Source organism: Lagopus leucura, unplaced genomic scaffold (genome assembly GCF_019238085.1).
Source record: "Lagopus leucura isolate 7727_CA_CO unplaced genomic scaffold, USGS_WTPT01 Super-Scaffold_100001, whole genome shotgun sequence".
Lineage (NCBI taxonomy): Eukaryota > Metazoa > Chordata > Aves > Galliformes > Phasianidae > Lagopus > Lagopus leucura.
In genome coordinates, this window is record NW_024962262.1 from 66894518 (window position 1) to 66909001 (window position 14484).

Genomic DNA, 14484 nt, shown 5'->3' on the forward strand with positions numbered 1-14484 from the left:
GATAGATCTGCTTTGCCTCCAGTCTCCTCAGCCAGCAAAGAGAGCAATCGCTGTAGTTCTCATGCTGCTATGGATATCATTACTGCCTCTCGTTACATTTGGGAGGAAGCTGTGTGGGACTTCTGCAGCCCTAATTACAAATATTCAATTGGCATACAGGCAGCAGCATACTAGTGCCTGGTTAGGGATGGAATGGGGCCTATACTGCCCTGCCTCTGCCCGAGAGCATCCATGAGCCCAGCAGGCCTGGCTGCTGGTGTTGTTCTCTGGGCACATTGCTGAGGATGGTGCAACAAGAGGCCCTTTTCCACATACGGATGTTGCACATGTTTGAATGAATGCAGCAAATGAAAAGGAAAAAAGAAAAAAAGGCCAGACTGCTGGATTGTAGTCATGGCCCCAGCTCTCAAGCTCTGAAGTAGTGTTCTCGTCCACCCGTTGCTGCCTTGCCAAAGAGGGGTGGAAAGCGTTATGAGAGCAACATATCTGGACAGAAGTCATCTCTGATTATACAGGCCCAGGGGCTGGTCCGGAGGTGGGATGCAATCCTTTCCATTCCTACAATACAAGGAATTATTCTGATGGTTTCCCTGTGCACGCTGTGCCTTTTGGCACACACCACAGTCCTGCTCTGTTACAGAGGCACTACGTTGTGGTGGGTTTAGTGACCACTGAAATACTATGAATCTGGTTATCAGTCATGGATGGTAGGAATGGGCCCTCTTTTGATAAAAGGATATTCAGAAGATAAATCAAGGAAGGAGACGCTTAACTGCAGATGGGTTTTTGGCCGTGCAAAGCAGTGCAGCATGTGCAGATCAACCTGTAGGTGTGCTGGCCAGAGCCCTGCTGCAAAGATGCTGCCTTACTGTTGCATCAGGCCTAAACCATAAAATACACACACACTACACTCTTTGTTAGTGCTTCATCCCACAGAAAATGCAATTACTCAGATTACCTTCCCCCAGTGAATTAGAGGAGCATTGGCCTCTTCTCTAGGTGTCAAGAATATCCCTCTGGGAGAGTTAGGGATATGGACACACTCTATTTCCTATAGGGTCAGTGGTGAGCAGTCTGACCAGTTGTGTTCTGTGTGATCACCTACTGGTCACTTCGATGGCTATTTGAGAGTTGTTATTTTACTTCTGTTCCATAATATGGGTAGCAGCCCTGCCCACAGCAAAGAGGTTGGGATTGAATGACCTTTGAGGTCCCTTTGAACCCAAACCATTCTATGATTCTTAATATTTTAAAACTAGATTTACGTTTTCAGCTCTGAGGATATGAGAGCTGCAGCAACTCACGACAAGCATTCATGCACTTGCAGTAGCATCTCAGCAAGAAAGAGCAGTGAAGCTCACAAATATTTTTGAGGAAGAACTAAGAGTTAAGTCTGCACAGAGGAAGCAGGTTGTTAAGTTTGACGTTAGCATATCTAATCAAAATCTGTATGTCAGGGCAAACTTATGGCTGTCTGCTGACCCGAATCCTGTAGCTTGCTCCTGCTGGTATTCCTGACTGTTTCTGCAGGGAGGGTATGGACCAGTAGTTTTAATAAACAGGAATCACACTTGAGTATGAACAGTGAGAGCTGTGCTAGGTAATCTGTTTTGTGACAGCAGCTGGTACTAGATGGATGCTCAGCAGTGTGGATCATAATTCAAAGAGATTGCTGGGGCAGAGGGACAAGCCAGGAGCTGCTGGACTTCCTGCCCACTAAGCAGCAGGAGGCAACTGGGAGCTCAAAGATCTGGGCAAAACAGGCAGTGGATTGCAGAGAGGGACAAAATGTAACAAATACAGGTTGCGGCATTCTTCTTCGCATCCTTTGGGATGGATTTCTTTAGAAAGGCATTGTTTAGGGGGAAGCTGTCAGAAAAAGAGAGGAAGGAGAGGGACAAGCCTGAGTTAGAAAAGATGGGAGACACTAGATTAAAAAAAAAAGTTTTTAAAAAGTTCTGACTGAAGCATTTGTTTCATCGGGTTTGTCTTAGCAGCTTCATTTTTTTGTGGAAATACTGAGCTATAACTTTAATAATTGCACCTTTGGTGGTGGTTTTGTGTTGCTGTTTTCTGTCAGTGTGCATCCTTTGTTTTTCCCAAAGCAGACAGAAAGCCATGAAAGAGTTGCCTTCTTCCAAAGACACAGCTTTCTTTTAGTTCCAGCAGCGGTCAGTACTGTGCAAAAGGTAATTGAGGTAGGTCTGTAAGGTACAGTGAAGATGCCCAGATATGAGGACAGAACATTCAGCTGTGTGGCTGGCTTACGTGCATCTCCACATTGCATCACATCTTCTCTTACTGCTTTGCTCCTGCCTCTGAAGAGCTCACACTGACGCTCCAAGGAAGATTTACGTCTGGTTTAGTCCCCTGCTGCCTGATGAGAGCCCAGTGAGGGAAGCAAAGATTCAAAGCCAGCCACTCTTCTTGCTCGGCAGGCTGCAAAGCAAGAACATTTTGAATGTGATCCTTCACTTATTTTGGGAAACTCATAAAATTTTCAGAGGTAGGCCAGTTATTTTTAAGCCTTTTCAGACATGCTTTTAACGCAAAGTATGCTCTGGATGCTGTCAAGGTCGACCATTTCTTTGTGACAGTTTCCCTCCCTTGGAGAAATATCTGGTAGATGTCATTAGCTGTGTGCCTTGGTCCTCTCTCATTTCCTCACAGCCTGCCTCACAACCAATCACTAGGCCTTTCAGCTTCAGCCAAGATGGATCACATGAATTCTTGTCTGCCTTGCCATGGCTTTGTACAGTTGATGTACAGACATTCTCTAACCTGTTTGAGAAGATTGCATCAGAATAGTTCTGAGACAGCATACCTGTACTGTGGTACAAGGAGGCTGGTGTTTGGAAATCAAGTAGCTGACATGGGTATTTTTCCATTAACCATTTTCTGCTGCTTTGGATCTCTTTTTAAGTTACACACATTTTGCATTCCTTTACCAAGGGTGTGAATATGAAATAAAATAAAATTAAAAAAAAAATCCCAACAACAATGAGATCTCGATTTATGAAGCTCACCTCCTGTTTCTTGTTTCTGTGGATAAAGAACTAATCCAGAGAAATGCTGAACTCTCTCAGATGCTTTGAAGTCAGTAGGGCTTGTTGCGTGCTTGGCATCAATGAGTATTGGGTACCAAGTCTTATTTTGCCAGAGCTTAGGAAGCAAAATAGCTGACATCTGTAATGAACAGGAGGACATGAATTATGTAGACAAATAAACTAGCAATTACTGCTGCACATTTATCTTCACCTCTGTAAATGATAAACTTTAATGTTCCATATGGAAGCCCTGTGTATAAATTAGTTTCTCTGCATTTGGGGCTGTTGAAATCTCTGTGGATGTGAGATGGAGTTCCTTTTATATCTCCTATCTCAGTTTGAGGCAGCAGCTCCCTCTATGCCATGCCGCAAATGCTCTGTGAGATTTTGGGTGTGAAGAAAGCAGACTTCATTAGGATGCTGTGTGCATCCCACTTGAAGGAGTATACAGTGTTTTCCTGAGTAATTCTGATGGAATTAAAGATAGAGTACTTTCAGAAGTTATTCTCTGATTCTCTTCTCTTATTTATGTATTTCTTCCCCGTTACCCAGGGGAAGAGGGAGTTGATAGTTTAATCTTCATCCCGATACTATTAAAATAAGTAATTCCTAGGCATTTTTGTATTATGCCTCATTGAGAAACTGGATGTGTTCAGTCTTACTTCTGATTTCAGAAATACATGGCATTATCAAATTATCATTCTCTCCCTAGCTTCTATAAAGCTGCAACATATCCTTGTATAAAAGCTATTGGCCATGTCTTTGTCTGCATGTCTCCTAGTAGGATAAGGTTTATTGGACAAGTGAAGTTACACCTAGCATTTAGTTCGGTTGTATGTCTGCCTGACTGAAGCATGCTAGCTTTTTCACCCCATCCAGTCAGCTCCAGGATTGGAGACAGTAAGGACAATGACATTGAGAACATCCATACTAACTCTGAAGGAAGGCAAATGAACTAGAAAGCTTGCTTTTTACTATCAGTTTTAAACTAAAATAGAGGAGGTTAGATGTTGGGCAGAAATCCTTTACTTAAATGACAGTGAGGCGCTGGCACAGCTGCCCAGAGAAGCTGTGGTGCCCCATCCCTGGAGGCTCAAGGCCAGGTTGGATGGGGCCCTGGGCAGCCTGAGCTGGTGGGGGGGCAGCCCTGCCCACGGCAGGGGTTGGGGTGGGTGGGCTTTGAGCTCCCTTCCAACCCAAACTGTTCTGTGATTCTATGAAAATCAGTGACTGGTGAAATGTATCAGTGATTATATGCTTAAGAAGAAGCAGAGCAAGATGCTTTGGTGGTCTCTGTGTTGTCCTACTGACAAACCCCAGTTTGTTCAAATGCTGAATAAGAGTAACTATACATAGAGACATTAACTGTAAAGCAGCAGGAGATGATTTAGATTGAAACACTCTATGGGTACTTCATTTCAGTGGAGTTTTTCTTGGAAAATGACCAGGTTGCCTACCTGCTTCATTTCTGCCATCTAGTCGGTCAAGGGTTTCGGAGCTGTGTTTGCCAAGCCTGAGTTCAGGAGCAATGAAGTGTGAGACTTTCTAGCTCTAAACAATACAATTTCTAATTGTGTGTAGTCTTTATAATCTTTGCCTTGCTTGGATATATGTTTGATTTTTTTTTCTCCTATAAAATGGTTGACTTAATGATGGGCAGTCCTGGTGATGTTGTATTGAATGCTGCATCTCAAGTTTCCATGCTGAAGAAAAATGAGTCTTAGGGCTTCTGCAGTAGTGAATTTTTGTAAGGCCATACAAGGCATAATCTATCTTCAAAGAAATCCAGGATGAAATATCTTCTTAATAACGTTTAAGACTGGAGAAATAGCACAGAAAAAAACCAAAAATTGCATAGTGGTTTCTTACTCCTTTTTAGATCCTGAAGCACTGGGGGACGTGGTTACTAGGCATGGTGGTGATGGGTTTATGGTTGGATTAGATGATTTAGAGATCTTTTCTAACCTTAATGATTCTATGGTTTAAACCTTGTCACCATGTCACAACCAGGGCCACATAAGTAAAAGCTGAGGCCTAGTGACGCAGCTTGGGCCCTTCATGCCTCCCTTAGGCCATGGGAGTCCCAGTCTACCAAAGGACAGCTGCTGACCTTTCTCTCACAGTTCCTAATGTTTGGGCAAGATCTTCCCTATTGGCTCTTTTTAGAGGCAAATCTTTTTCGTTTTGGTTTGGTTTGTTTGTTTGTTTGTTTTCTTTCCAGTGCTTGTTTGAATGTGCCGCTCCAGATTGCTGGTCTGGGGCTCTGCAGTGTCTTCTGTGCCTGCTGTAGAGCTCAGGTCTGGTTGTACTTTGAGACAACATGGCTTTGTATTAGCAGAGACACCGTGCCATTTCCAGGACAAATCTTAATTCCTAGTAAGGAAGGCCAAATTTCGCTGCTGCTCTCCTGCCCTATCTGTGCCAGCTTTTGCAGATGCTTATTTGTAATGTAGCTGTGGACTGTGATCCGTGGCTCATGCAGGCTCTAAAAGGCTTTTAGCAACTCTCCTGTGTCTGCTAGGAGAGCTGAAGTATCTCCAGGGGATGACATGATAATCATATGCATGTATGTGCTGCCATTTATCTTGGTGATTTGCTGATGTCTTTTCAAAGAAAGAAATATGTACATGCACAAACATACATGAGAAAGGCTCAGTATTCCAAATGAAAACATAACATTTTTCCCCAATGAAATCCAATGTTTTCTAGCATATATTTCTATAGAAGGTCTGATTTCATAATGAGCAGAGCCTTGGGAAGAGTAAGGACAGCTCTGAGCACCCTCTCAACATTCTGAGATCTAGTGACTAAAATCTAACAGAGCATTCCAAGGTGTAATGTTTTTTTCCTTGAAGAGCAGAGAAGTCTGAAATCTGAATAGCCATTCACCACTGGTGTTTCAGATTTGCTGAGGATAGGTGGCCCTTGGTAGCTTTCAAGTGACAGAAGGAAGCTGCCATCTTTCACCTGGATTTCAAAATGCTTCAGATACCGTAACTGCTCAAGATCCTCATGAAGCAGATGGCGTTACCTGTTTCACTGTGCTTTGATGGAAGCGCATTAAACCTTATGCCTCTTCCATTGAAAAGTGTGAATGGAAGGAAAGGGAGTGGGGAAGATGAGGGAAATGAGGGAGAGGCTGTGCACTGCAAGAGGTACTTTAAGTTTACTTTCAGACCTTTCATTGTGAGCGTCCCCACTGCCTTTAAAGAAAGCAGACCTGAAAACCAAAGAGGCAGCCGGTACATAGATTATGTGATGGAACAGAGAGGTTGAGATGAAAAGTATATCTCAAAAATAAGGAAATGAAGTTTGCCTTTGGGTGGAAGTGGGCATTAGTCTGCCACTCATGTTCCGTTAAATAAAGGCCATTAAAAGATCTGCAGGGAAATCTTCTGTTTTTCCCTCTTTATGAGTGCAGCCTGAGGGGCATCTGCAGTCCTTCTCTATGGAAACTTCCCATCTCTCTGCACAGTGATAGATTTGCTGTGATTTTAGCCCTCACCACCAGCTGCAAGATTTCTTTTCACCAGCACTCTATTAAGAAACAAAATGGGGATGAACCACCAACAGACTTCGCTGTTTCTTCCCCAAGTCTTTCCATGTCATAAACTGGAGAGGAACCCTTGAGATACAGGGAAACCAGACTCTTAAAATGCGCAGTAAAGGGTTATAATTGTTTCAAATAGTGGAGCATAAATGCTTTTTATTGTAAGACCAGAGTTCTCTTTCCAGTGTGAAGCCGCTTGTTTGTTTTGGCAGCAAAGGCCACTTTTACTGCTCCCTAGGGGTTATGGTAAAACTTTCGGCAGCTCAGCTCAGGCACAGAAACCAGCCCTTTGTCCAACCAGAGGCAAGAAACCAAGTTTTGCTCTTTGGATTTCAGAATCCCTTGCAGCTCACTTCCTGGCTGAGTAAGGACTGAGAGCTTTTTATGATGCTGCACTGAGAGATGAACAGGAGTTGGATCTACTCTTACTCTCCTGTGGGCAAGAGAGCCGAAGTCTTTGCTAGTCTAGAGGTGTGGCAGAAATACCAGCACCTGCTTTGGCAGGTCGGGGGCTAAGGGATGTTTAGGGAAACAGCAGGAATTGGTGGGTTTCTCCAGCAGTGCTGCACCCTGCTGTGCTCTGGGCAGGGAGCCAGACAGGGACATTTCTTTTCCTACAACTCAGAGGTGAGCTGGAGAGGAATACAAAGAGCTAAAAAGAGTTAAAATTACCAGATAAGATTATTTTCTCTGTGTTATGAAAAGAAGTGTATGTTAATTTGATTTTCTCTGCCTGCCCTCCAATCCTTTGGTTTCACTTTAAGCTACTCTTTGACCTCAAGGATAGCAGTGGCACTTCCTTCTGCTCTATGCCCCAACTCCCTCCGTTATCTCCATCCCTACCACTGTCCAGGGAGCTCCACTGGGGATTGCCTTAATGCTTTTAACTTAATTTAAATATATATATGTATATATATATTCTTGTTAGCAATACATTACCACTGGGTTTCCAGGGTGTGAATATCTAATTCACACCTCAGGTAAGAGGCTGGCTGTTCCCAGGAACCCACACTTAGGGGGAAGATTCTGCTCCGCTTGGGTCTCACTTGCTGAGCAGGGGGAGTGGGAAAAGCTCAGCTTCCAGAGCCACACACTATAAGGGATGCTGTGTTTCTAGAGCTAGGTGCTTGAGCTGTAACAAGGCCAGGTTGAATGGGGCCCTGGGTAGCCTGCTCTAGTGAGTGGCATCCCTGCCTGTGGCTGGGGAGTTAGTACTGGGTGAGCTTTGAGGTCCCTTCCAATCCATACCATTCTGTGGTTCTCTGAAAAAGGGCAGGATTTGTAGAAGCAAATTTGGTGGTTGTTCAGTTTTTGTGGCAAAGCTCAAGTATGGGCAGTTGCTGGCTTTTGGTAAGATAGATGGATTTGAGCACCTTTCTTGGCATGCTGTAGAACAGAGAGCCTGTTCCTATCCAGAGTGGGGCTACCAGCAAGCTCTCTATTCTCCCTTGGCAATCATCAGCCTTGCAGTGATTAGCCCTAGATGTCCTCTGTTTGTGGCCTTAATATAACATCTGCAGATACTGGAAATCATCCATCCCTTTTTCTGTCCGTCCCTTTGAAGTTAGTAAAAGTCCTGAGGTCTCCTACCAACGGAACAGCACCGATCACTGTGTACTGAATTTGGATGTCTTCACTGATAGCTCCTGACGGCTTTCTCCTCTTGCTTTGCAGATCACAGGCGTTATCCTTCTTGCAGTCGGCGTCTGGGGCAAGCTCACTCTAGGCACGTACATCTCTCTCATTGCGGAGAACTCCACCAATGCCCCCTATGTGCTCATTGGGACGGGTACCACAATCATTGTCTTCGGGCTTTTCGGTTGCTTTGCCACTTGTCGTGGCAGCCCATGGATGCTGAAACTGGTAAGTGTGTTGAAGTGCCAAAGTGCAGAAAAAGGGTTTTGTCAATACATTATGATTTCTTGCTCCTACCCCAAGCTTCACCAGATGTTAACATGTTTTTTTAGGCACAGAATCTAGATTTTATGGATCTTAATGTTCAACACATGTTTCTTTTGGATAAAGAAGTGAAAAAAAATACCTGCCAAAGCTAGTTGTTGATTGAGTATGAATGAATTTTGCTACTGCACAGCATACAGGCTTGTGTGTGGCTGAGAGCAAGGGTAAAGTGCCACTGATGAATTATTCCGTGACCAATTCTATGGCCGTTCTGTATTTATGTGAGCCAGACAGGTGTATTTACAGTCTTAAAAATGTTCACAGCACCATAAATGTGAAATGCATTTGAAATATAGATTAAGGGGGTCTTTTTAATGCTCTGGTGTGAAATCTACAGAAAAATATTTGATACTTTCTAAATGCATGCCAGCCTTGCTTTTTTTTCCTAACATTCACTCGAATAAAATATGTCAACCCCAGAAAACAAAGCTCTGTACTGTATGTTTTTCCAAAAAGCACTGTGGAACGCAGCTACTCAAAGCAGAGGTACAGCAGTCATCGCTCAGTCCAGTTTAACCTCTCTCACTATAAGTTTCTCTGAGTTTTCCAGTTCACTTTAAAATGCAAAGTTACTAGTAGTTAAACAAATCTGTATCATGGACTGTGTATTTTAGGAATATTCAGGAGCAAAATCTTACATATGTACATATGTAGTCATTTGTTGGGTAGAAATACCACTTGTGAAACACTGACATGATAGAAAAGCGCTTGACAGTAAACTCATCTGCTGCCAAAGTATTTTGAGGCCAATTTCCTAAGAAGATGAGCTGATTCTCCCCTTAAAAAGAGCATTGTAAAGGGAGTTAATTTGCTAAGGTGGTGGCACAGTGGGGCATAAGCATGAGCTGCAGACTGACAGTGGGTATGTGCACCTATACCTGATGCTGTTGAAGGTGTACTACTGTTTCTGGCTGGTGATGTGTTGTCAGGGTGTGTGTATAGGCTTGTCAGTTATTGCAGTCCAGATGTGAAAGAAATAAAGAGTGAAAGAAGATAAAAGTCCATAGGAAATCAGGCTCTGCTGATTGCTCCATAAGTCATGTAACTTGTTTAAAGGTATGTCCTCTAACTTAGCGTGGCACGGTGCTGTTCCAGGCAGATCATTCTATTTTCATTGTGCACATGAACATGCACTTCAAAACCTTATTTCTTTGCCTGAAAACAGACAGTGATGTGACAGAAGCATTAGTTGTGGAGAGTGATTTTTCTTGTTCTGTCTCTACTTTTGTCGTCCCTTCTCCAGCAACCTTCAATTAAAATTAAATTTCCTTCTTTCCATCAAATCCTTTTAGGACTGAATTTAATTTGTTTCCTTTTTAGAGTAACTGTTGAGTATTTAGAACATGTTGCAAAAAGTCATTTTCCCACAAGAAGATTAAGACCCAACTTCACGTTTTACCACCTCACTTTGCATTTATTTCTTCGCTTTTTTTTTTGAATATTTTTGGCCTGCATGTATTTTTCATAGTTTGTGAGAGGAGCTATACTGAAAGCTACTGTTCTCAAGGTTTATTTAGCTCTGAATCCAAATGCTGCTCAAATTCAAACATGGGCTTTGGCTCAGCAAAATGTTAGGGGCATCTGTCTGGTATTCCCATGAGAATGTTTCCAGTGAAGTCAGTCAGTTCATTCTTTTGAGAAACTTCAGGAGTCAGGCTAGAAATCCCAATCTAGCAGCAAGAGATGGATAAACGTGAGCCAAAACATCTGGAGAAGCTTATTTACTTTATCAGAGGGCCATACAAACAAAAAGGGACTGTTTGTATTCCCTACTGCAAGATCAAAACCCTAGTGACTTGTGATCCATCTCTGGAATGTGTGTTTTAATTTATATGAAAACGCTGAGAAATACGGGAACAGAAAGGTCAGAAGAGCTAGTAATTGGAAAGTGCATGTAATTTGTGAGTTGCATAAATACATACTGCATATTCGTGCAGTAGCCTATGTATTGCCTTCAAATAAACTTTGTTAACATCTTTAAATGGTATCAAGAGCAGAAATTGTAGATTAAACTCTGTGATGAACAGTATTTGTGCTGAAAGAAAAGCCTGTCACACTCTGACTTCTCATGCCTCCTTTCTTTTCAGTACGCCATGTTCTTGTCCCTGGTGTTCCTGGCTGAGCTAGTGGCTGGCATTTCAGGGTTTGTGTTTCGCCACGAGGTAGGTGGAAATGTGCTGAGGTTGCATGTGGCAGTGCCTTCCTGGTCACGAGCTGCTGGGAAGTGCTCTGGAGCATGGACAATTTGTAGGTGGCTGAGTTCAGCAGCTCCGTATGCATCTCCAGGGATGTGGCTGATGTTCAACAATAACGTGTACAGCTCTTAAAAATGATGCGATTCCAAATGAAGGGATTTAGCCAGAGCTCTCAGCCTCAGCTGTCTGGTATTTACTCTGGAGCTATCGGTTTTTGTGTGTCCATCACGTAAGATCTTCTTTACTCTTTTGCGTATGCTGAAAACGGCAAAACAGATTAAATACTTTTCTTAAACACAGCTTCTTCAGCCAGGCAAGCACTTGTTTATATAAGGCACAGAGTACTTTTGCATCAGAGCATGTTTGGTGTTTCATAATTTTTTTTTTTTTTTTAGGGAAGAGGTGGAATAGGGTAGTATTTCTATACTGAGAATAGGGAGAGATTAGAAGTAGCATGAGATAGGAAACTGGGACAGGAAGAAGCTTTAAAAAGCCATGATTTGTAGTAGCACTTCTGCTTCATCCACTGTAATCAGGTCTATCTCTGGTTTTAAGTCCATGAATCTATATGCAATTAATGCTGAACCAGAACAAAACCCCAGAGACCTTCATAGTCTCCTCTCTTTGTTATTAGTTTTTTTAGTCTCCTCTTTTGACATGAGAATTTCCTTAGTATGGATTCATCTGGTTCCTTACAAGTGGTGGGTGGCTTTTAATTTGATCTTGAAAGTCCTGTGCATCTGCTCAAGGTTGCCATTTTATCTGGCCTTGGCAGCCTTGGTGTGTGACACTGCTGCTCCTCCTTGGCAGAGGCAGTTTCTTGTGAAGGTCACCACAGCGTGGGTTGACCAAATCATCTCCTACCTGTCCCCTTTACCGCCCCGCTGGAAGCACCTTTTGCAGTGATGTACCTGACTTTTGCCCTGAGGGATCTCAATTTCACCATGTGTGCTAGAGATGTTCTCCAGGTACTTGGTGCCCTCCTAGTTCCTTAGGATGTGCTAAGTAAGAATGATGGCTTCGTATCTTCTTCTGTCCGGGGGCAGTAGACTGTGGCCTGTAGCCCCCCTGCATGGGCCATGTCCTGGGACTGTGGCATCATAGTCACTGCTACATGCTGTGTCAAGAAACTCCAGCTCTCATCACATACCCCTGAGCAAAGAGATTCACGCAACCTCTTTAAAACTCAGTGCTGAAGCAAAGCATTTGGGGAAAAAAGCAACAAAAGATATCCTTCTCATAGGTTAAGTCCTTTTATCACCCCCTTTTAGACACCTGGCAGGCTTGACTTCCCGGGGTGCCTGCAGCCAATGGTGGTACATCCACCTGCTTCCTCTCCACATCTTCCTAGTGTTTCATAAGGGACTTCCCTATTTAACCACTAACAGTTCTTGTCTGCTTTCAGTGGTCACATTTTTGCACGTTCCTTGGTTGCTGGTTAGCTAGAAAAGGAAAGAAAATCCTTGAAACCAATGATTTTCTCTTGATCTGGGGGGAAAAAAAAGATTAAAACCTTAGCTGGGTAGTATGCCAAGGATCTGTGATCCTGAAGCATCTGCTTTGAACTGTAATTTGTGGAGCCATCCTTTTGCTGTCCGCTTTTGCTCCTAGAGAGCCGTGGTTCAACTGAACCAGTACATACAAGCCCCAGACATCCCCAAAACTTTTTTACATTAACACCCAAACCGTCAGTATTCTGTTTTTAAAATTAAAGCAGTTTGCTGGGGTAGTGTTCCTTGAATATACCCCACTTGGAAAATACCATCAGTAGACTCCTGGCAGTAAAGAAGGACCTCCGCCATCTCTGAAAGCATTCTTTAAAAAGAGTTTGAAGGGCTACCTCAGTTTGCCTTTTTTGGTTTAAAAATGTGTTTGTTTCCTGCAATTAGTGCTCAGATGTTACGCCTTTCATTTTTCACTGGTGGTGGTTTTTTCTTCCTCGCCTTCTTAGATCAAGGATACCTTCCTTAGGACATACACTGAAGCAATCCAGAATTACAACAAGAATGATGAGCGGAGCCATGCAGTGGATAATGTACAAGAAAGTGTAAGTCTGAAATTGGATATTAAAAATGAATAAAGAGAGACAAAGCATACTTTCACATTCAATCACAGAACATGAAGTGCCAACGTCTCAATCTGCGAGCTGTATTTTGCAAGCAAAATTCAGCCTTTAAGGTTTGGTCTTGCTTCGCTTTTCTGACTATAGCCCTGCCTGTTTGTGTGTCTGGTTTTTTACTATATGAAATTAGGCTTGTGTATGCTTGAGATGACATGCTGCTCTGGCAAAGTTAATGGGAACTTTACCATATGCACCAGTGAAACTAGGTTTTGCCCTGAGCGTCTACCAGTTGTAGAATAGTTGCCTCACAAAGCATGCCCTATTTTGTTTAGGAGATTTGCTGGATGCCATGCCTAAGGCATCAGGAAATACTAAATGTCAATATTTCAAAAACAATATTGCAACAGCACCATACTGGTGTACTCTTAATGCTGTTGTTTTGTCAAATTGATTGCAATTACTTCTAATCTTGTGCCTGGCTGATGTTAGAAAACATATACCAGTGGGATGGAAACTTTTTACAATTGATTCAAATAAACTGATGTGAGCCCAAATTAGAGAGTGACAAAAATCAAAATAAAAAGTATTGCATCCAACATGCTTGTACAAGATTGCTAAATTGTAATGAGCTCAGTACAAACTGCCCAATAAAGATGAGACCTGTACTGTTTGACCCCAGATCCTGAACTACATTTAGGAGACAGTTTTTTCTTTAAGAGTGGTGGTCACTGGGCAGCCCTTACTCTTCAGGGAATCTGTCATTAGGATTATAAAACATTGTAGATCTGAGCTGGATCAGATTTTTTTTTTATTATCTAGTATCCTGCATCATTCATCAACTGCAGCTGTTTTGTTCACAAAGCACAATGAATGGCTGGCAGAGGAGAGCAATGAATTAACAGAAGAAACTGAGTGTATTTTTTCCAAAAAAGAAAGCAGATGTAGCTACTGATAGGTACTTATGGGTGGGATGTAAAAAGGGTATAAGGCTCTGATTATTCTTGTTCAGCAGCAGAAATTAAGTAAGTATAAAACTGAGGAAAGTGGGAGATGGTTTTCAAGAAATTTTGAAGTAAGATTTCAGTATCCAATTTGTCATTGTTTGTTTGTTTGTTTGTTTGTTAAACCTACCTCTTTTTTCCCACAGCTGAGCTGCTGTGGCATTCAGAGCTATACCAACTGGAGCACCAGCCCTTACTTCTTCAAACATGGCATCCCTACAAGCTGTTGCATGAACTCCAGTGACTGCAATACTCAGGATCTGCGCAATATGACCGTGGCTGCCACTAAAGTAAACCAGAAGGTACTAGAAATGTTGTGCCAGTGGAAAATGTTATGAAAGTATCTAGTATGTCAGTGGAGCATATGGCTACTTGTAATGGCATTTCATTTCACGTGGGTGTTGATAAGAATGTGTATTGGGGTGGAGTGATGGTAACGAGGGGCTTTGCCTCACTCTTGCTTTCAAATTCCTTAATCTGACCTTTTTCAAATGTCTGGTTGCAGTGACATTTCTGATAAGAAGGAAATTTGTTCCCCTTCCTTGTAACACTGATTCGAGTACTGCACTGCACACAGAAGCAATGCTGACCACGCCAAGAGTGCATGCAGCACGTGTTTGCCGTTAAGAGCCGGGTCTGTCACTGCTTCTCTGCACTCTGCTGCTGAATG

The 14484-nt window shown here is 42.8% G+C and overlaps 1 protein-coding gene across 1 annotated transcript in view; it reads left to right on the forward strand.

Moving 5' to 3' along the window:
- The window catches only part of TSPAN7 (tetraspanin 7), an 88130-nt gene that overhangs the window by 61756 nt on the left and 11890 nt on the right, over positions 1-14484 (forward strand). Inside the window, exons 2-5 of the mRNA XM_042867772.1 lie at positions 8272-8460; positions 10644-10718; positions 12703-12798; positions 13961-14116. Coding sequence (XP_042723706.1) covers positions 8272-8460; positions 10644-10718; positions 12703-12798; positions 13961-14116 — 516 coding nt within the window. The remainder of the gene's footprint in view (positions 1-8271; positions 8461-10643; positions 10719-12702; positions 12799-13960; positions 14117-14484) is intronic.